This window comes from Misgurnus anguillicaudatus, chromosome 2, assembly GCF_027580225.2.
Source record: "Misgurnus anguillicaudatus chromosome 2, ASM2758022v2, whole genome shotgun sequence".
NCBI classification, from domain to species: domain Eukaryota; kingdom Metazoa; phylum Chordata; class Actinopteri; order Cypriniformes; family Cobitidae; genus Misgurnus; species Misgurnus anguillicaudatus.
The window spans coordinates 4538239-4561387 of record NC_073338.2 but is presented as its reverse complement, the minus strand read 5'-3'; the positions used below and the strand labels follow the sequence as shown (position 1 = coordinate 4561387).

The window sequence follows — 23149 nt, the reverse complement described above, 5'->3', positions numbered from 1 at the left end:
AGGGACATTGACACAGACACACATGCACGCACACACATGGACAGACAGACAGACAGACAGACACACGCATGCACACACATTATTTTTGGCTACTGTAGTGATGCATGTGTGTGGCTTGTCAGATGTGTTTAAAGGGGACATATCATGAAATTCTGATTGGGTCCCCAGTGCTTCTATCAACTTAGAAAATGTGAAAAAGATCAACCCAGTAACATAGTTTGGTAAATTCTCTCTGCAACATGTGAAAAAATAGGTAATTCAAATTTGGCTCCCCGTGTGATGTCAGAAGGGGATCTTATTAAAATAATACCGCCCCTTAATCTGCACAATCCAGCCAGTCATTTAGTGCAGAGATCAGCTCATTTGCATTTTAAAGGACACACCCAAAAACGGCACATCTTACACATACAAAAAACCTATTTTAACATGCTATAATAAATTATCTGTGTGGTATTTTGAGGTATAACTTCACAGACGTAGTCTGGGTACACCCAAGTTTAAAGGTCACATAACACGCTGTTTCTGCATTTCTGATGTTAATCTGGAGTACCTATAGAGTAGTATTACATCCTTTATATCTCTGAAGAGTCGTTAGTTCAAACAGATTTAGAAAAGAAAGATTAGCTTTACCGAATCTTATCGATAATGTACGAAAAATGAAGAAGGAGGAGTTATACCGCGGGAGGAGCGAGTACGAGTCATGCACAATACAACACTGTTTTAACTTATGATTCACTACATGTTCCTGTCATTTATATAATATGCATGCGCCTATTTCCAACATAAGACAGAAGTCTTACTTACCGCATGCAACTCATGATCCGGTTGGGAAAATCAATCAAACACACACGCAAAACTCCGCTGCTACCCCAGATAATAAACTATAGCCATTGTTTTCATAAGACTGGATTTCTTGAAATTAAACAAAGCTGTCGCGTGATGTGAATGTTTGTAAGTTCTAGTGTCTCCCACTGATTGACGGGTGGGCGGGGTTTTCCGGGGGAAGTGCCCATATAAAGAAGCGATACATATAGAAACCCCTGAAACGTCAGCTGGACCCGTAATCGAAAAAAACTTTCCGAAACTTGTACGAACCCTGGCAAAGTGCATTCGGCACAGAAATACTCTGTAACACGTCCAAATGCTTTTTTGACACTTTGCCTACGTTTAGCATGAGGAAACAACTCTATAACTGTGTTAAGAAGTCAGAATGCTTGAAATACCATTGAACCCCCCCTTTAAATCTTAAAGTCTTGTGAAATGCCCCCTTTAACTGAATCTGAGGTAAACTACTATGGCACACCACTAAACTTTGACCTGTGACCTCTCTGTGTGACACACCAACCCTACATCACGAAATTGCGTGACCACTCCACGCATGGACCAGCGCGACAATGTCACGCTTTGCCGCGTTTGAGCGTGAGCATGTCACGCTTTTCTGTTTGTGTCGCTGTCACGTATTGGTTACTCAACTTTTTTGTCCTATTTTCAAACCATTGTCGCTTCGGCTTAGGGTTAGATTTGGTGCTTGTGTTATATGTCACTTTAAGTATTTGTCACTTTAAGTATTGGTTTATAAAATAAAAAGATACAATACTTATTCTTTTATATTTTCTAAACTTTAACCAATTGTCACCTGACGTTGGGGTTAGAGTTTGTTTAGGTAAGGGTGTCATTTTATGTAAATCTAACCCTAAACCGAAGCGACAATGGTAAGAAACTAGGACAAAAAAGCTGAGCAACCAATACGTGACAGCGACACAAACAGAAAGCGCGACATGCTCACGCTCAAACGCGGCAAAGCGTGACACCGCCACGCCGGTCCATGCGCGAAACAGCCACGCAATTTCGTGATACTGGGTTGGACACACACATGCACGCGCACACACACATTTAACTGAATGTGGCTCAGCAGTAGTTTTAATTAAACTCATTCTTTAAAGGATTTCCTCTGCTGCTATGGAGTTTACTATGGTATTCTCGCTGCTGTGTTTAATCCTTACACTGCTTTCTTTGTTACTTGTGTTATCTTCTCAGCTCCTCTTTTATTTTCTCTCTCAGAGATTCTGCTCTTGGCAGTGAAACAATGGCTGTTTCTCAATATGCGTTCTTCAGCGATCTTGCGTCCTCGTGTCCTCGCTCTACGTCATCATTAACGGTCGAAGTTCATTCCAATTCTCAAGAAAGCAAGGACAGAGGACGCATGAAAATACCCGGATGTGTTCTTGATATCGAGGATGCATCGAGTGCAGACTTGCTGAAATCGCTTAACGCCCCAGAAGTCATTGCGGCAAAACTTCCGAGTTCGTTCTTCCAAGGTCGCCTGGCAAGACCGATCTCCACGAGGACGCAAGACCGTTCTTTGCGTTCTTGGAATTGAGAAACAGCCAATGACTTTAAAAGAGGGATTTACTACCAAAGTTATTCAGATATAAGCAAGAGTTTTGTTTTACAACCTAGACAACATGACAAACAGCTATTTAGATTTTAGCTTCAAAAATCAAACAATTTCACCTATAACCCCAGATGCTGTAAACAGACCTCAGCTCCTTTTGAGGACAAGTGGGTTTTAAAAATGAATCCAAGCTATTTTAATTTTTCCTAAAATCTTGAATTTGCAAAGGTGTCATCAGTAGTTTACCCAGCTAAAGGAAAAATAAATGTTACTTAGAATCAGTGGTTTTCTACAGAGCCCCTAAGTGGACATGGGGCAAAAATTTAATAAAGTTTAGCTACGGGTGCACACGTGAGTATCGCTTGCCTTGCACACGTGAAACTATCGCGTTTAGTTTTGCGTGCGCACATGAAAGCGAAAGTTTCACGTGTGCACGCGAAACTAAACTTAAAAAAAAAAATCTGCACATGAACGTTTCGTGTGAGCAGCCTGAGCAGGCGAACGTTTCGCACGAGCAGGCGAAAGTTTCGCTTGAGCAGGCGAAAGTTTCACGTGAGCACATAAAACTTTCATGTGCAGAATTTTTTTTTTAAAGTCTAGTTTCGCGTTACTCCAATGTCACCTTAGGGGCTCGGTAGTTTTCTGCTTTGAACACATTGTAATCTATTGTATAAATGAATGAGGTATTCACTGGAAGTTGCAAGCGACTTTAGTATTGTGAAGTATCTCTGAATTAAATAAAATATTAGTCAGAAAGCGTGGCTTGTTTTTTTCCACACGGATACACACATGGATACACACCCGCACAGACACACACACACACACACACACACACTCCACATAATCACCTTCAGGGATGCAGGGAAAGTTGTCACAAATCTTTGAATGTAAACAATGTGGTGAATGAGTGCATGGGGCCCCGAGGAGGAACCCTGGATCTGTGATTTATTAGAACTGTTTTATAATCTCATCAGAGATGAAGGAGGAAGCAGCTTATTAAATCAAGACACCAGCTGTGTGACATTACATATGAAGCGTTTGTTTGATATTATTGTAATGGAATGAAATCTCTAGTCATGGGGTGAAAGAGAACAATATCAGAGGTATAAAATCATTTTTCACATATGTGACTACATGAAGCAACACTTTCACTGTGTGGGAAACTCAGAACCTAAAGTGCAAACAGTGTAGTGACTGTAGAAGACGCACACAGAACCTAACCCAATGCTGAATCAAATGGGACAAACCCAGCCGTTGGATTAAATGAAGACAGAGACAATGTTTATAGTTGACCCATCAAATTAATACAAACCAGAGCACTAAAGTCAGTTGCCTAGAGCAATGCCCACCCACGACCCATCTGATTTGTTGGGAATCACGAGTTTGTCCAATCAACGCGGCCTGAAAGTTTTGTAGTTGCACTCTTACACCAAAAACGCTTTTCTTAACTGGAGCTGTTTGTATTCATGCATCACTCTCAAAGGTAGGGCAGCGTCAGACGTTGCAATAAATCACAATCCACTACATTGAAGTTGCAAAACACCTCAATATAATCAGGGCCTGGATTTCGGCACAGCTTTGCGGGTTTCCTACAGATTCCAAATATCGGATATTCGTCTACTTGATCTGTAATAATTGGTATCGACACCGGGCCTGAAAAACATACATTGGTCGACCTCTAATTCCCGGTTCCCAGTTACCACTACAGTGATTGCAAACACACCAGGGAAGAGTGAATAGACGGAGAGGGAGTTTTGCTGCTTTTGGAACAAAAGTTCAGGGCCACTTTATAACTGGTATACCAGGGCTGTTTACACCTGGTATTAAGATGTGTTTTGGTCGATCGAATCAGAAGTCTTTCATTATTAGGGCCCGAGCACCGAGGCACTATTGTTTTTGTTCAGTTTCTTCTTTTTTTTCTCAAAAATGAATCACATTTTTGAGGGCCTAAACATGTTCGAAAACTCATGAAACTTTGCACACACGTCAGAAGTGACAAAAATGTACATGTGGTATAGGCGTCAGAAGTGGGTGTGTAGAAATGACTCGATAGCGCCACCTGCAAAATTTCAAGGGAACAGCGCTACCACTACGAAAAACTTACATATATGAAATTTGGTAGGGTCATCTATCACCTCAAGACTTAGAAAAAAATATCTTGGAGACAAGCTCTAAACCCCACGGGAAGTCTGCCATTTTGAATTTTTGCTGTGATTTGATCAGATCATAATCATATTTGGTCACTCTCATCTAAAGGCCTTTGCGATGTTAAATTGCAGAGATCTTGACTTTTTGTTGGAGGGTGTGTTTGTGGCAACCTGACAAATTTCGGCGTCTTCGCAATGAAACAGTAAGTTGTTCTAACTCAGGCTTACAATGTCCAATGTGACCCACGCTTCACATGTTTGATTAGGGTTTTGGCCTGAACACATTTCAATGCCAATATTCCACTACAATCATAGCGCCACCTAGAGGCAACAGGAAATGCATGTTTTACATTGTGATTTACTGCACATTGAGATTTAATCAAATCGTCAGAATGATCTTAAGGATTTTGCAATGATATATTGCGAAGATCTTGACTTTTCGTTGAAGGGTGTATCTGTGGCAGCCTCGCAAAGTGTGATGTTTCACCATGAAACAGGAAGCTGTTGTAATTCAGGCGTTGTCCTACCAGACTCAGACGTCACACGCTTGATAAGGGTCTTGACCCGAACACATCAACATAGCAATATTTAGATACAGTCATAGCGCCACATAGAGGCAGCATAGTGAAACCCATTGACAAACCATGCCCATTTATGCCCACTTTGCAATGTAGGTTGATATGATGGGTCGTATAGATCTTTTGTTAAGATGTAATTGTAAAATTGATAAACGGCCTATGAAAGTGGCTAGATTTCACAAACAAGCTTGATTTGCCTGGATGCTGCTCAAGCAAAATGTTTCATTATTTGGAATAACAAATATAAGCTACAATATAAAGCTGGTATGAAAATGGTATTGTTGGTTAAACAACTTTTAAATTCAGACTTTGGCTGCGTCCAAAACCGCATACTAGTTAAAACAGTAGTTACTGTATAGTATGAATCCCTGGCTGCGTTCCACTCCAGTTTTAGACACGCACTCGCAAACTTCCCTAAACACTTCCCCTCAGGGGAATCCCTGTACCCATTTTAAAGTGTGTTCCACTTCATCAAGTGGACGAGGGAAGTTTATATGCACAGACCCTCGCTTCCCATTTTGACCGAGTCTACTTCATATGCACACTTCAGGCAGCTCCATATCCCACTATGCAACACGATTGTGATGTCACTCAGCAGCTCACGCTTTGCACAGTTCAAATAATGGAGGGGGCGGTCTCCACTTTCCATGTGATCAAGGGCTTATAGAGCAATCCATTTGAACCTACTTCAAGTGTTTCAGCAGTAGTGGGCACTACTGCTGAAACAAGTTAGCGAGGGAAGGTCATAAAAAAATGAACTGGAACGCAGGGCTGGTAGTATAAATGAGATTAGGACATACTACATCCGCCATGTTGCTACATCACGTGACATACGTCGTCATCACGTCATGTCATTCCAGCCCGAAAACAGCCAAAAGTCCATCGTATGCACACTGCAAAATCTATCCGGAAGTAGTAGGTCATCCGGGTACTTTTCGCATACTGTTTTTCGAATACTATGTATTCGGACATACTACTCGCCTCGTCTACTGCTTTTCGCGTACTATATGGTATGGAAGTAGGCGGTTTCGGACGCCGCATTTGGACTGGTTTCCTCACTAAAAGCAAAGAACTTATATTGACAAGAAGTGAAAGCCAATAGAACGTTCCATTGCAACACCAGCGCCCAGCAGCAGCTCTACGAATCTACCATTTTGGAACGAGAGCGACTCAGGAGTCGACTATGAAAATGATATTGACCCGGAAAATAATTTTTTCAATACAGTAAATATTAATTGTTATGCGTATTACACAGAAGAACAATTTAACAAAAATGTGGATATGGAAGGGGCATTATCAATACTACATTTCAATAGTAGAAGTCTTTATAGATTTATAGATTTCCACTTCTATGGATAACAATGAATATACTGTGGGGGTGTTCCTAGATTTAAAAAAAGCTTTCGACACTATTGATCACAGTTTATTAATGAGGAAATTGGAGAGATATGGTATAAGAGGAAAAGCCTTTTCTTGGTTAAGCAGTTACCTTGAGGATAGATACCAGTTTGTACAAATAAAGAATATTAAATCTGATCTAATGAAAGTTACATGTGGTGTTCCACAAGGTTCGGTGTTAGGTCCCAAATTGTTTGTATTGTATATAGATGATATTTTGTAAAGTGTCTAAAAAAATCAAAAATGGTATTGTTTGCTGATGACACAAATTTATACTGTTCGGGGAAAAATTTGGAGCATCTCCTGAAAACAGTTGAAATTGAATTGATGGCTTTAAAAAGTTGGTTTGATGTTAATCGACTTTCATTGAATTTGACTAAAACAAAGTTCATAATATTCAGCAATCAACAAAGTAATATCAAAGCTAAAATTATGATTTGTAAGACGGAAATAGAAAGAGTATATGAATATAAATTTTTGGGTGTTACAATAGACCATAAATTAAGCTGGAAACCACATTTAAACCATGTAAAAACAAAAATGTCTAAATCCATTGCGATATTAAATAGAATAAAACATATTTTAATGAGAAAACATTATATACATTGTATTGTTCTCTCATAGTTCCATACATTACTTATTGTGTGGTGGTGTGGGGACATGCTTATAAAACTAATACAAAACCAATTTATATGTTACAAAAGAAAGCAATAAGGATTGTAAAACGTGCTGACTATTATGAACCAACAAATAAATTATTTATAAATTTACAAGCTTTAAAATTTGTCGATCTAGTTAAGTTATACTGCACAGGTCATGTATAAAGTTTATAAGAATTTACTTCCAAATTGTGTAGGATGTTCAAAATAAGAGACTTAACTGTATGGTAATTTTGAATGGACAAACTCGCTTATTGCATAATTATGTATAAAGGGTAGGCAAAAAAAGCATATGCTTCAGCCTGCACCTTTTTCGGCTGATATGTATGTATACATTTTCTTTGTTTTGGAAATTATGTGTGAGGACCGAAATAAATTTAGTTGATTGATTGATTGTTGATTGATTGACTAGAAGTGATGGCAATATCAGCTACTTTGTAAAAAAAGTACATTAAAAGATCAAATTCAAAATGAATGATCATACCAGTGATTATTAATCCGTTTTTACAGCTTATTTTCAGATATTTAGACAAGTCTTCCACTCTCCCCCCAAAAAAGTATTTATATATATATCATCTACCATCTACACTAGCACAATATAAAACACACACTATATATTCATACCAACATAAACTCATCCACACATAATATTTTGGCTCCATATACATACACATATACATCAGAATTGCTCGAAATTGATTAAGTAAAAAAAACACAGCCACTGTCCAAAATTATAGGGAAAAAAAACAGAGCAATGCATCACGTTCTATAAGATTATAATGTATAATGTTTGTAGCGGGATCCAGGGGATTAATATGTACAAAATATATTTCATACCTAGTGGAGTTGGTAACTAATAGTAAATGTGTAAAGTAGCATAAAATAGAATTGCATAATAAAGCAAGAAAAAAAAAACTCAAATGTGTATCTATTTAATGATTGGATTCCACAACTGATAATAACTACAACACAATACATAACAGACAATACAGCATTCATTGTAGGTGTAGCAAGTGAACAGAATTTTAATTTAAAAAACTTACTATTGCGCTTCTGATTTGGCTGTGAGATTCGCTGAGAATGAATTGAGAATGAATTGGCTGTGAGAATTTTCATTCCAAAATGGCGGCCGCGCTACTGAAGCGCCACCCGGTGGCTGTTGCCAAAACGCATCAGAGTTTCGCCTCTAGTTCTCTCTTTGCTAAAAGGCCATTTATTTTCCCATAGACTTTTTGGACTATCGCAAAAAAATAAGCTCTGTGTTTAACAAAAGTTTATGACACTTACACATTTGTCCAACAAGTTAATCTTTAACACAACTTTTATGAATTGTTATTCGTTTACTAATAAATAATTTTTTTTAGACTTAATTCATAAACGTTGTGTTCATCATCCGTTCATCTTGCTGTACAAAACGTGTAAGTTTCATTTTTAATATACACACATATTATATTTTGCGACAAAATATATGGGAAAAATGAATTGACCCAAAGCGGAAGTTTGTCCGCAGCATATTATTTCCTACCAGAAACACGGAACAAGTGAATGTGAATAAACGAATGTGCTGCAGGTGGAGCTGCAAACCTTAGCCTTTCGTGCTGTATGTACTGATCATATTTTGTTATTTTTAAACAGCGGTTCACGTAATTAGACTTTTGTATGTTTCTCTCAATAGGTGCCTCAATTTTTTTCTCTGTGTTAACGTTAATGTGTTTATTCTCCGTTGAAGGAGACGAGCTGGAGTATGGAGTAATACAGCAGATCATTATTAATGCTGAATAAATCACATTGATATTTCTGGTAAGAAATCTGTTAAATATCTTAATCTTTCAGTGTTATTTATTCTGTTTACTGATTGGACTTCCTGTAGAAAACGCCTGCTTGCTGTCATGCAGTTTCCTTTCATTGATTTTCCTTTATTTAATTGTCGCTTTGTAACGCTTTATAGTAATCTAGATCTAATTTCAAAATTAGGTTGAGGTGTAACATTTGTTTATGTATTCATGTGCATGTATAAAAACAGATTTGTCCCGTCTGTGAAATCCAGGCTGCAGTCTCAATTTAATTATAAGGTAACAAGCATCAAAATTATAAATAAATTTCACATTGATTTTAGTCTTTCACGTGGCTTTACATAAACTGATATATGCAATATTTTACTTTTTTGAATGTGTAGTAACATTAGCCTCGTCACAGTTGGAGTGGAGCAGTAGATTATCACAATGGGACTGTTGTCTGACCCCAACCGCAGAAAGGCCCTGATCAATCTCTTGACCCGCCTCAACACGCCCATATGGTAAGTGTTAACTTAAATTACTATGATATAACCGAAAGTTAATGAAGTCGTCTTAATTCATTTATTCTTTTTCATTAATTTACGCAATACAACCTCATCAGCAATCTCTTTCTGTTCTCTGTTCAATCCTTTACTCAGTATGGTGTGCTACATAGCAGCCATCATTTGGTTCATGGGTCTGGCATTTGAGCCCTTCACACTAAGGACATACATGTCAGAAAACGCCATGGGTTCTACTATGGTAGAGGAACGGTTCCCCGCCGGTGAAAGAGCCCTGTCCACTGCTAGGGAGTTTGATGCACACAAACGAAAGGCTGAGTGAGTCTCACAATCTGAGCATGTTACATTTATTTTCATATGAAATGTTTTCAATTAAATATTCTTACTTTTATTATTGTATTTAAAGAACCTCACAATAACATGTCCAGGTCATGCTTTACTTTAAAGTTTAAAGAAAAATGAAAATAAATAAACTATATCTTATTTAAAGAGTTTTGCATTTTCACTCCAATAATACAACTGAACATCTTACTTTGGACTGTTTTGTGTTAATGGGTACATTTAACATTTCAATCCAAATAAATATATGTGTAAACTTTAAGAATGATTGCTGAACTGTTGTGTAGTACATATTATTAAAAGGTTTATATGCATTAATGTTTTGTGGTCACTAACCCTTTCATTCTCTCTAGTGGTATGCCAGTGGATTGGTTAGTTAAGACGATGCAGGCTAGAGGACTGGAAGTGTTTACTCAAAGTTTTTCCCGCCTTCTGCCCTTCCCAGATGAGAATAAAGAGCGCTATGTAAGTTACTGTACTGTTTTTAAATGACACGCGTACAGTTTATCATTTAAGATTCAATATGCAAATGAGAGATGATAATTTATCCATGATAAATCTGATGGATTCAGTGATTCATTAAACTGTTGACCGTAACCAACTTAAGAGTCAATTGTTTCTGAATTAGTTTACACTGCTCACTAGATACTTTTGGTATTGAGTGCAGCTGGTTTGATGACATAAATGTTTTAAAAACTATTAAAAAAATTAAACTTTAAGAGTTTGAATATAAGTGTCAAGACTGAATAAAGTATGTTTAACATCCTCTTATGTTTTCAGATGGTTCGAGGCACAAATGTGTATGGGATCTTGCGGGCTCCCCGAGCTCCCAGGACAGAGGCGCTGGTAATCAGTGCGCCCTGTAGTCCCGGCAACAGCAATAACCAGGCGGTCGGTCTTCTTCTGGGTCTTGCACAGTATTTCAGAAGTAAGTCTAGAAAAGCACTAAGATGTCGATTTTAAATGATAACTAACCACAAGAAGTAACAATACAGAACAGAAACAATATTTTTAAAATATTTGTGTCTGTGTAAATTCTTTGTGTTACTCTAGTTTTCAACACACACCTGTCTCATGTTGTTGAATTTTACAATCGCTGTAATATGTCAGTTCCATAAATCGGACTGAATTTCGGTTCTTTAAGCTACACTTTGGAGTTTGTGTCCCTTGTAAACTGTCCACTGGATGTTCACATGATTCCCCCACCTAATGGCGTTTTGATTTCATGACAAGCAAGTTTAAAATATTAACTACGTGTTGTTTTGAAAATGTATATGTAAGCCACTTTTGTTTTATCAATGACAGTTTGAAGATCGCGCCAACCACTGTGGGTTCATCAAAAAACAGTAAATAAAAAAGACTTTAGCTAGGATTTTCACAGGCAGGGTCACATATGGCCATGTTTAAGGAATTAGTATAGTAACCCAAAAATCATTTAGTTTTCTGTATAGAGCTGCAGTTCTGTTATGTAGCAGAGACCCAAGTTATGCATACTGCTTGCACAAGCTGTGTGAAACAATTAAGAAAATATTGTTTAAAATGGTTTTAGTTGATAGTAATAGCACAGCAAGACAATGGAGTCAATTCATGTCAACCACCATATTGAGTGCTTTTAGGCCTGCTTAAGGCTTTGTCTTTTATTCGTCCATATAATTCCTCTTATGTTCAGTTATACTGATGTTCTGCAGTGAGACTGATCTTGTTTTTCATCCACTTTGTTCCAAAGATCAGGTTTACTGGGCCAAAGACATCATATTCTTAGTAAATGAACATGATCTGATTGGCATGCAGGCGTGGCTGGAGGGCTACCATCATACGAACATCACGGGTAAGTACTGATTCAGATTCACAGATTCAGTGCAAATGCACATATTTTTCCCCCAGTATATGCAGCCTTTTACATTTATCTATTTTAATGATGTTGTTATATTAAATGATGAGTTTAACATTATTTTTGAAAATACAACATAGTAGTTTAACTAGGGTGACCATATGTGTCATTCTTCCCGGACGCGTCCTGGCCAGGATTTCGGGTTCTTCTTCCGGAAGTCGTATTTGTCGACCGCATACATCATAGAGGATTATTATTATTATTATTATTATAACAGAAAAGCAACAGTTACATTTTAAGGTAAAAATGAAACTACGATTGTATGTCTTATGTTTTTTAACTGAATGGCGTATGCAATAAACAAATACGGCTTCCGGAAGACACAATGAAATCCTGGCCAGGATGCGTCCGGGAAGAATGACACGTATGGTCACCCTAGTTTAACATGAGGATTTTTTTGTCTTTAGTACAGTTCAGCTGACAGTGAATCCAAAACCTAATGATAGATTTAATGTATGCGTGTATTGAATGTGTGCTTCAATGAAAGCCAAAACTGATTTACCAATCTTGATTGTACCTATTTTTCTCTCAAGAAATAGCACTTGATATTAAAGGGGCGTTTCACACAGACTTTGAGCATTTTAATATTACAGATTATAATAACAATAATTAAAACTACTTATATAAACCTTAAAACAGATGAAATAAATGTTTTTGAAGTTAAACATGCAAATGTACTATTAAATAATAAAAATGTTACTTAAAGGGCCCATATTTCCTGGCTAGAAAAAACATTACTTTGTGTATTTGGTGTAATACAATGTGTTCGCGTGGTTTATGGTTAAAAAACACATTATATTCCACATATCGTACATTTTTGTAGCACCTCTAAGTCCCACTCTTCTGTAACAGGTCGTATTGTACAAAGCTCATCGCTCTGATGCTGCGTTTACACCAGCCGCGGTAGATGCGGCAAGCGCGGGTAATTTAACATGTTAATTCAATGCAAAGACGCGATTAGGCATTATGCGGCACGAATGGCATGGCGCGTTCCGCGTGAATTGAGCACTGCCGTGAGAAACACGCGAGTTGAAAAATCTGAACTTCAATAACGTAAACGGCAATGTAACGCTCCTTACCATGTTTTGAAAGATGAGCTCCCAAAACAATAGTGAAAGCCAGGAGATACTATCATCTTCACTCGCTGTCAATACGAGCCTGAGTCTGACCCAGAGTGTAGATGCAAAGTTGGAATTGCTCCACTTTTTAGACAAAGCCTTTATGTACAACCAGCCTTATACTCCCCCATGTTTAGAAAGTAATCCTTTTGTAAAATGTGCAGCTCACAATCGATCATTTGGGCTGTACTGTTCTAAAACAGTGTTGTAAGTAGTCAATTTTCTTAAAAAAATCCAGATAATTTACTCACCACCATATCATCCAAAATGTTGATGTCTTTCTTTGTCCAGTCAAGAAGAAATTATGTTTTTTGAGGAAAACATTCCATGATTTTTCTCATTTTAATGGACTTTAATGGACCCCAACATGTAACAGTTTGAAAATTGGAGTTTCAAAGGACTATAAATGATCCCAAACGAGGCATAAGGGTCTTATCTAGCGAAAAGATTGTCATTTTTGACAAGAAAAATAAAAAAAATGCACTTTTAAACTACAAATTCTCGTCCATCTCCGGTCCTGTGGCGCGCGGGCGCGACCTCACGTCATGCGTCGTCACATCAAGAGGTCACAGATGACATATGCAAAATTACGCCCCAGTGTTTACAAACTGGAAAGAGGACCGCTCTGACATTGTTGTATGTGAAATTATACTAATTAATGTCTTTGTGTCAGTTTATTGTTTAAAATGGTCTGCAAATGTGCGTTTCATATATGTAACACGTGACCTTTCCACTGCATTACGCAATTACGTGAGGTCGCGCTGGCGCTTCACAGGGCTGGAGAAGTTGTGGTTTAAAAGTGCATATTTTTAATTTTTCTTGTCAAAAATGACAATCGTTTCGCTAGATAAGACCCTTATGCCTCGTTTGAGATCGTTTAGAGTCCTTTGAAACTCTGTTGAAACTGCAATTTTAAACTTTTACCTGTTGGGGTCCATTATAGTCCATTAAAATAAAAAATACTGCAATGTTTTCCTCAAAAACCATAATTTCTTATTGATTGAACAAAGAAAGACATCAACATTTTGGATGACATGGTGGTGAATAAATTACCTGGATTTTTTTAAAGAAAATGGACTGATGCTTTAATGTTTACTCTATTGGAATGCCAAACAAAGTAGTTTGCCTTGCGCAATGAAACACACAGCGTCTACTCGCCATGGCGTAAACAACAATACTACAGACATCTTCAAACACTCGAAAAACTTGGGTCAAATGCCTCCTTTAAAATCACAGGGAGGAACTTCAAGTAAATAATTTAAGTCAAGGGGGATCGACTGACAAAATTTTTTTGAGATTCCCTGGTTCAAATGTTTAATGTTTAAATGTAATAATTGCGCAGAATCCTAAGTATGACCTTTTTCTGTAAAAAAGCTAACCATTTTTTGCAGGTTTGAAGTAGATTTTGATTTTTGAACCCAAAAATTTCCAATGTGGGTTTTCTCACTTTTATTCAGGAATGGAGTACTCACCACTGCAGGGTCGGGCGGGATCGATTCAAGCTGCGCTCTCATTGGAGCTTAGCAGTGATGTCATCACCAGCCTGGACTTGATTTTAGAAGGGCTCAATGGTCAGCTCCCTAACCTGGACCTGGCCAACCTCTTCCATGCCTTCTGCCAGAAGTTAAGTGTTATGTGCACCATTCAAGGAAAGGTAGGGGTCTTAGACAGGCATTGATTTAAGATTGCAGAGCTCTTGCTAAGCATTTCATGATTGCTGTTAATTTTCTCTCAGCTCCAGAGGAACGATTGGGACACGACGGAGGGCTACACCCATGCAGCTCAGACCATGATGCTGATGGTGTTGAAACAGGCAAGCGGACGCGCGTGGGGTGATCACGGCCTCTTTCTTCGCTATCACATTGAAGCCGCTTCTATACGAGGCATCAACAGTTTTAGACACTACAAGACAGACGTCACCACCATTGGCCGGTAGGTGTAGTATTGCCCACAGCAATACCTGAAATTTAAGAACTGTTCCTTTACATTCCTAATTTTTTCCAGTGGAATTTCCCTGGCTGTTACGTAAGCACCAGACGTATTTGACGCTAATCGATCGAAATTAAGTCACAACCTCGAACTTCGAATTAAAAAATGGGATCGTCGATGCTGCCATGCCCCCATGTCACATCCGGTCGGCTTGCCAAGTGGGGGAAAACTCTCAGGGGTGCCTTTAAAAACATTGGTTCAGGGGAACGCGATTTATATTTTAAACACGAGGGATGTATTGCTACAACTCCTTGAAATGCATATCATAAACAGGATTACTATCTGATCTGACTTCGGACAGAGCGCAGCTCTCTGCACGTACGCGAGAGAGCTGCCAAGATGCAGCAGGTTATATTTTATACAAAAGGGATAGTTTGCTTCAGCTCGCATGAAACACATAAAACTGAACAAATACGTATGGATTACTACTTTAGCTTATGTTTATACTTCGGACAGATACGAGAGTGCGTGCACATGAGACAGAGAGAAGTGCAGCTGCTTATGACGCGCTGGATTTATTTCAGATGCTAGGAGTCCAAGGCTGTTTACACTTGGCATTAACATGTGTTCTCGTCGATCGGATCACAAGTGGACGACATTAATGCCAGGTGTAAACGGTGTTCAAAACGTTTTGAGCTCGTCCACTTTCGACCACTTTCAACCGCATCCAGAGGTGGTCGAAACCACTTTCGATCGGATCGCTTTGGAGTTGCGGAACGCACATGTGGTTGAATGCGTTCGAACAGCCACACGCGACCGCCTTCTCTCCGCCCATTTATCTAATCTGAGATATTAAACACAAGTTTTACGTCTTTTTTGACTTCTGCCGTGAACATACGGTGAATAGCGCTATTTTTAGCCTTTCATTGATAAAACCAAGCGGCTGATCTCCGTAGTTTCGTTTTGAAAGCGTGTGAAAGTTGAGCGATCCTATTTCATCAATTGCGCGAAAATTCAAAGAAAGCTCTTACATACTCATGTACAAAACACTGTGCAGCATGTTTACTTGCTAAACAAGCAGTGCACTCCGACATAATATTAGTTTGCGTCCATATAAACTCATAATTACTCCCGCTCGGGTTTGAATGACAGCAGAGAGACTAGCCCACAGTCTCACAGACCACCCCCTCACAGTATTCAGCACAGAAGCGGTCGAAAGTGGACAAAAGAGACGGATTTAAATACCAGGTGTAAACGTCATGTGTCTCTCTCGTCCACTTGTGATCCGATCGACAAAAACACATCATAATTAATACCGCAAAAAACCGCCATGTGAGGAAAAGCATGCAATGTTAATGCGAGACTATAATAATAAATAAGAATGGCATAGCATTTTTTTGTCTTTAAATCGAAAGGATTTGGAGGATTTGAATCAAGGATTTGGAGAATTGTGACACCCCTATTTGATGTGTGCTTTGTTCTAAATTGGAAAATTAGTTGTGAGCACATAACTTTAACAAATAATCTATGCTCAGGTCATCATGACAATACTGAAGGCTAATGGCACCAGAAAAACTTACAGCCAAGAGTGCTTCACTTCGAAATATCCTCAGCTGAGATGCCAAGCGCAGCAAACAGGGAAAAGTGTAGTATTATAAAATAATATTAGTCTATTTCATGCTTTTTAGAGCCTTTAACTGGGCACTCTCAATAGAGAAAATATTTAGAGATACCCACAAGTTTCCATGGGGCCCTTCTGTAAAATAAGAATGTGGGTACAGCTTCCGGTAAGGTGGCGGAAGTAGCAAAGCAATGGGATTTTTGTTGTTGTGCTAATTAGACAGTCTAAGTGTTTTTCAGATCATTGTTTACTAGAGATGTTACGGTTACTGGTTTATTGGTTAACCGCAATAAAAATGTCCAACGGTTAGTATATCCACAGCCAGTGTGAAGCTGGAAAACCCCTGTCCAGCATCAACCAATTTAAGCAATAGCGTAAGACAAACGCATTCAATAACGTCTGCTCCCATGTGTTTGTGATGACAGTGCTTCATTGACGGAATCTAAAGCTCACGTAACACACGCTGTTTATGCATTTTTATGTTAATCTGGAGTACCTATAGAGTAGTATTACATTCTTTATATCTCCAAAGAGTCTTTAGTTTAATCAGATTTAGAAAAGAAAGATTAGCTTTACCGAATCTTTCCGATAAAGTACGAAAAAATGAAGAAGGAGGAGTTACTACCGCGGGAGGAGCGAGTACGAGTCTTGCAACACTTTATATAACACTGTTTAAAGGCGCTCTAAGCGAATCTGTGCGACGTCACTTTTTGTTGATGTTTGAACTGTTTTCAAACAAACGGCATTTGCAAACTAAACTGAATTAAATTACATTTTTATCATCCAACAATCTTATACCTATAGATCTTAATTAAAGGCTACTGTGAAGCAACATTTGCGAAACACGATTGACCCACGTACACAGTTTAGTACTTTTATTAGTTAATAATATCTTAATACAATAAACCATTTTCATGCCCTTAATTGTCAATTTTGTAATGACCTTTCACAAAAGTGCTATTGCATAACTACAAGAGCGTCCTGGCCCTGCAATACATGAACAACGCTGTCTGTACTTCACCTGTCACAGATGCTAGCACCCAAGCTCTGTTTCCGCTCAATGTCTGCTTTTAAGTAACGTACATAAGCTCGATGCTGACATCCTGGAATAACACCCGATCGACTTTATCACTGTGTAGATACTGAACCGCCTCTAGCTTTTCATATTGCATTGCCATCACATGCTACTGAATCTAAAACATAGCTAAAAATGCTACCGTACGTGATAAGTCCCAAACGTCTACCGCGAAGGGTAAAGGTATTGTTATGTCTCCCTTTTTAAGTTGTTGAAGTTGTATTTGGATGGCTAAATCTCGAATGAATACATGGCACGTTCCGCTTGTTTACTTCGATGCAGACGACACACCCACTTTTGATGCAAGGCCTCATGGGGCGTAGGAAACTTGCGGATAGAGGTAGATATTTTTCCACAGAATTCAGTTATGGACTATGGTATCAAGTCAAACCTTATGCACAGAGTGGATAAATGTTTTTGTAAGTGATTTGGTGCCTTGTTGTGGGGGAACAACCAGGCGTTGCTCATTTATTGAACGGACACTTGTAAACCTGTAGGAGTGAGATGAAGTGAGAGGGTGTTGAGAAGTGGACATTGATCTCCCTCCTGATCTCGCTGTAGTGTAAAAATGTATAACATTGCTTAAAATTGTTTGTGTTGTTTAAAATGTATAAATTAAATGTAAAATAACTCATCTAATAGACAACATCATATGAATACTGGTCAACCTGTACAAAAAGAATTTGAGAGTTTTTTTTAACCTGTACTTGAACTCATTATTTGTCTTTTCTCTTTGTTTAATTTCCTTGTTGGACAGGTTGCTGGAGGGAATGATCCGAAAGCTGAACAATCTTCTGGAACGTCTTCATCAGTCATATTTCTTTTATCTCATGCCTTCTCTCTCACGTTTCGTCTCCATCGGCTACTATATGCCAGCGTTTGGCCTCCTGGCTGTCATCTTACTGCTGCGAGTATCCACAGATGCCTGTCTCATGATTTTTTGTTTTTGGTATTCTAATTTCTCTTTATGGTACTAAGAATGTGTCTGTAGATTGGATGATGATAAAACCATCACAATTATTAACTAAACTTCTGGGACTGATAAGGTATTACTCATTGCATAGTTCAGAATGTGATGCTATAATTGTGTGTCGAGTACTTAACTTCACTGCAGGCGCTGGATCTCTGGGTTCATCTGGGGACCGCTGACCCGGCAGAGGTAGATGGAGTTGGTGAGGTGGAACGGGTAAGTATTGTGTTATTTAAGGCGCACTAAGTTTTACACCCAAATAGATCAAGATTGCGTCTCATGTACATGCATATGAGATGAAAAATTCATGAGGGGACTAGAAATGGATGACTTTTGGGGGTCGAACACCACCCCTGATGCAAGATTGGCCAGTTTTAACTTATACTATCTTATACTTTTTTCATTTAACATTTAAGATGTTAAAATCCCAGAAAGGATGTGGAATTTACTGAGATATGTTAAATAGGGAAGCCAGGGACCGGTAAGTGGACAAAATCGCAACTATTAACTGTATGGATTCATGTGAAAAAAGAGTGAATAAAGAGCTTTTTTAAAATAACAGCGTGGTTGTTGTAAAAGCAGGATTTCATGTCACGCATGACCTAGCTACACAACTCGCTTAGTAAATGCAGCAGTTTTGTAGTACGAATTTTTGCTGTCAGCAGAGGGATAGCAACAGAAAGATAAATGTTGAAATTTTCCTGTATTTTGAGTGAGTAAACCAGGACATTTCCCTTATTTTTAATGTTGACTTAAGCTATATAAACTAATATACAGATGTAATCACTGATCTATATAAATGACTGGATTGCGCATAGAACGCTTAACGTAACAGCGTGAGGTGAAGCCAGCGCAGAGTTCGATCCGCCATCTTGGTATACCCAACCGGCAGACAGCGTCATTGACTTCCATTCAAAATCATGTTTTAAATTCACCCGCTTTACAGCGTATCAGTCACGCAAGAATATTTTTAGGATATGCGTACGTAAATTAACTGTTAATTCTGGTGTTATTTTCAATGTTTATGTTTTAATCGGGCAGGAAAATGGATTTATAAAAAACCGTTAAGGTGAGTGTGTCTGCTGCGTTCTGTTAATGACACGGGTATAAATAAAGTTTTTTTTTTTTATTCAGCTACACGGTCAGCTTTATTTCTCTAAATAAGTTTAGGTAACTTGTAAGTTTAGATGACATAATACCAGCAAATTATTGCATGAAAATACAGTACAAAGTATGATTATTTATATAGATTTAAGAATGAGCACGTTTGTCATTAATACTAAATGCTGCGGTCAGTCTGCTGATCTGATACTGTAATGAAGATGAACGTAATAACTGATTAAAAACTAAAATGTACAACTTTCAGTAAATAACTATGTACATGCTTAGGACGTTTGTGTTGTAATAATGTACAGGGTAACTTCAGATATAAAAACGAAGACTTGTAAAGTGATGTTTTATCATTAAAATCTGATCGCGTCCATTGAATTTATGGAATGTTTGGGTATACCAACATGGCGGCGCGGTGGCTTCACAGTTGTGACGTCATGCGCAATCCAGACATTTATATAGATCAGTGGATGTAATACTTTACTGTCGTATATATAAATGTGATTTACATGTCATGTATACACATTACTAAGGGGTTGAGGTTAATGTTTGGTTTCCTACATAGAATAAAACATAATGAAGTGTTGTCCTTATCTGTCATTTTTAATGTAAAGTATTACTTTATTATTAATACAGCAACGGTTTACCATGGTCGAGATAATAACGCCAAATTAATCTAATTAAGACACACAACTGAGAGGAAGTATGTCTATAAACAGGGCGCAGTAGTACGAGTAACAGTAAAGGAGGCAAAATCAACATGGCCGCCATGCCAAGTAATGACATCACGACGCCCAAGCCGTATTGAGCAGCGTAATTGTGTTTGGTGTATTAGAGGGAAAGTTCACCCAAAAATGAAAATTCGGTCATCATTTACTCTTACAGGCTTACAACAACATGAGGGTGAGTTTTTTTATTTTGATGAACACAAACAAAGATATTTTGATAAAGTGATGGTGAGCACACACAGTTGATTGTAACCATTGACTTCCATAGTAGGTAAATAAACAAATATGGAAGTATTGTGATAAATAATGAAGATATTTTAATAGATGATGGTAAGCACACAGATTATTGTAACCATTTAATTCCATCCTATTTGTTTTCTACTATAGAAGTCAATGGGTACGGTCTACTGTGTGCTTGCCATCATTTATCGGAATATCTTCTTTTGTGTTCATCAGAAAAAATTCATTCATACAGATTTAGAACAACATTAGGATGAGAAAATGATGACAGAAATTTTATTTTTGGATAATCTATCCCTTAAATGTGCTGTTTTCTTGTTAATCACAAACAGATCAATGTATTTTGCAACCTAGGGTGAAGTCAGTTTGTACATTTAATGTCGATTTGGGACAAATATCATGAATTTAATGCTATCTGAATGCAGTGGCAAGATTTTGAGCACCGTCACAGAACGACTCTGCCAATGTGTGTACATGTATGTGTGTGAATTTAAAGATGTGGCGCAATGCTGCAGTATTCGTCTGGTCTGCGACCTTCTGTTAATGTAGTAGTCCTCCATAATTTACTGAGTTTACTTTCAGGTCTCATTTTTTACAGAATGCAGATTGTCTCGATTAATGTCCCATTTTGTAATTTTATGCTTCACTTGGAAAAATATTTCAGAACAGGAAAACATCTTTAAATCTCTCTTTCTTTTAAAATAAAATATTTAATCAATGTATCAATGAATGCTACGTCATTATTGCGTAACATCTGTTTTCTTTCTGAAGTCATCCAGTCCCGGGGTTTTGTCGCTGTTGACTCCAGTAGTTATCAGTCACCTGACAGGTGTGGCGCTCTATCTGCTTCCTGTTCAGCTGCAAGAAATGGCCGTGGAGCATTTCCCCGTCTCTGAAACTGAAGCTGTGGTGCTCAATGCCATCGCCATCTATACCGCAGGACTTGCGCTGCCACACAACACGCAACGGTACTCACAAACACTTGCTGTTTCAAAACTCAATGACCCCCTACATAGGCAGCATTTTAAGGCAACATAGGTGACTTCACCCAATATCAAGTAGGTTTTTTTTGTTTGTTTTAGAGTAGGCACACTTGCACCTTATTAAACATTGGTCACTTTTGAGGTTTCATGACAGTTACTCTAGGTTTTTGAGCGCACCAAAAATGTATATATATAGGTTTATGACCTATACTGGGACCAGTCACTGGGGGGCGAACGAGACTTTTTGGCTTCACTTTTCAGGGCTTGTGCGGCACACTTGGTTAGGATGACACATATGAAGTCTTAATAGATTTCAGTATGGAGCAGTAATGTAATGTATTTAGCATGTTATGGATGATGTGTTATTTGTCTGTCTGTGACAGGTTGTTATCCGGAGAGGGCACAGAGCAGGGCTGGAGGGTGCTGAAACTGATCGCTTTGCTCTATCTGGCCGTGCTTTTGGGCTGCACGGCGCTCATCAACTTTTCTCTGGGCTTCATCTTGGCCGTCACGCTGGTGCCAATCGCAGCCTGCATCACACCACACATGCCAAAGTAAAAAGCGAACACTCGCACCAAAAAGCACACTTTAGATCTTACTTGTTCATAGTGTCACAGCCAAAGTTTTTAATCAACTACATGTTTCTGTCTCTCTTAGAGCTTTAAGCGCACTGGCCGTGATACTGCTCAGTCCTGGCTTCACAATCCTCTACTGTGTCTTTCTCTACCAAGAGCTCATAGAAGCGCCTGTCAACATGAGCGAGGGCTGGATGCTCTACCTGTCGGTCATCTCTCAGGGCATTCTTGATCACACTCTCTACGGATCGCTCGTCTACCCACTGTTAGCCCTTTTCATTTACCCGTGCTGGCTGATGTTCTGGAATATTCTTTTCTGGAAGTAACCACATCCACATGTCCGTCCAAGCTGGCGAGGGTCAGCTGGTCTTGAAACTCATCCTACTGTGTGCCAACCATGAAGATTTATTGTTCAGACATGGACATTATCTGCATTCAGAGGTTGGCAGAAACAAGGAGAGGGATCTCAGGTCTAATGCAAGTCCAAATAAAAGGAGTTTGTAGGTGAATGTTTGCTCTGTATGTCAGAATGGATTGGCAGTTTGTTCAGGGGTTCGGTTGGTACAGTTTGAACAGATATTTAATGTATTAGGCATACATAGGTTTATGCGAATGATAGTATGCCTAATAAAGCAGAAATGTAAACAATTGGATTTGAAAAATAAATAAAGTTTATGTTCTTCTGTGCGGTAGGTAATATTTCTCGTGTAACTTATGCATCATCTAAAAAATGTTTGAGATTGTTTTAATTCAACCTTGACCACAACCATTCTCTCCTGTGCATTACATCTTTCTTTTATTGAATTAATAACATGTTTATGTCATGCAAGTTTGTCTTTATTTACATCATAATAATAAATGATGCAGTTTTTGGTCCTCCTGGTTAATTTGTCTTTTGCATAATTAAAACTAAGTGACCAACAGCACTTATAAATGAAGGTGCTTAAAAAAGCATTTAGCCAAAATTGGTTCTTCTATAGCATCGAGAAGATCTTTTAATATTAGGAGTGATAGGAATGGTTGCTCTCTATTTCTAAATCACCTCTTATTTTGGTGAAGAGGATAACTACAATAGTCTAGTCAAGGGTCCATAAATC

The 23149-nt window shown here is 38.3% G+C and overlaps 1 protein-coding gene across 8 annotated transcripts; it reads left to right on the top strand.

Annotated features, from left to right (window-relative positions):
- The first annotated feature begins 8661 nt into the window (after window positions 1–8661).
- Window positions 8662–22928, top strand: gpaa1 (glycosylphosphatidylinositol anchor attachment 1). Of its 8 annotated transcripts, none has more exons than XM_055201200.2 (15): window positions 8662–8777; window positions 8907–8977; window positions 9201–9249; window positions 9374–9473; window positions 9612–9791; window positions 10166–10277; window positions 10593–10740; window positions 11539–11640; window positions 14279–14475; window positions 14557–14753; window positions 18204–18357; window positions 18561–18632; window positions 21266–21462; window positions 21861–22031; window positions 22135–22928. In XM_055201200.2, the coding sequence occupies exons 4-15, from the start codon at window positions 9400–9402 to the stop codon at window positions 22376–22378; spliced, it is 1848 nt and encodes a 615-aa protein (XP_055057175.1). In that variant the 5' UTR covers window positions 8662–8777; window positions 8907–8977; window positions 9201–9249; window positions 9374–9399; the 3' UTR covers window positions 22379–22928. The 8 variants fall into 8 exon arrangements, with proteins under 8 accessions (XP_055057175.1, XP_073727946.1, XP_055057172.1 ...); XM_055201197.2 differs by having other exon boundaries at window positions 8663–8777; window positions 9354–9473; XM_055201204.2 differs by having other exon boundaries at window positions 8735–8834.
- The last annotated feature ends 221 nt before the right edge of the window (window positions 22929–23149 follow it).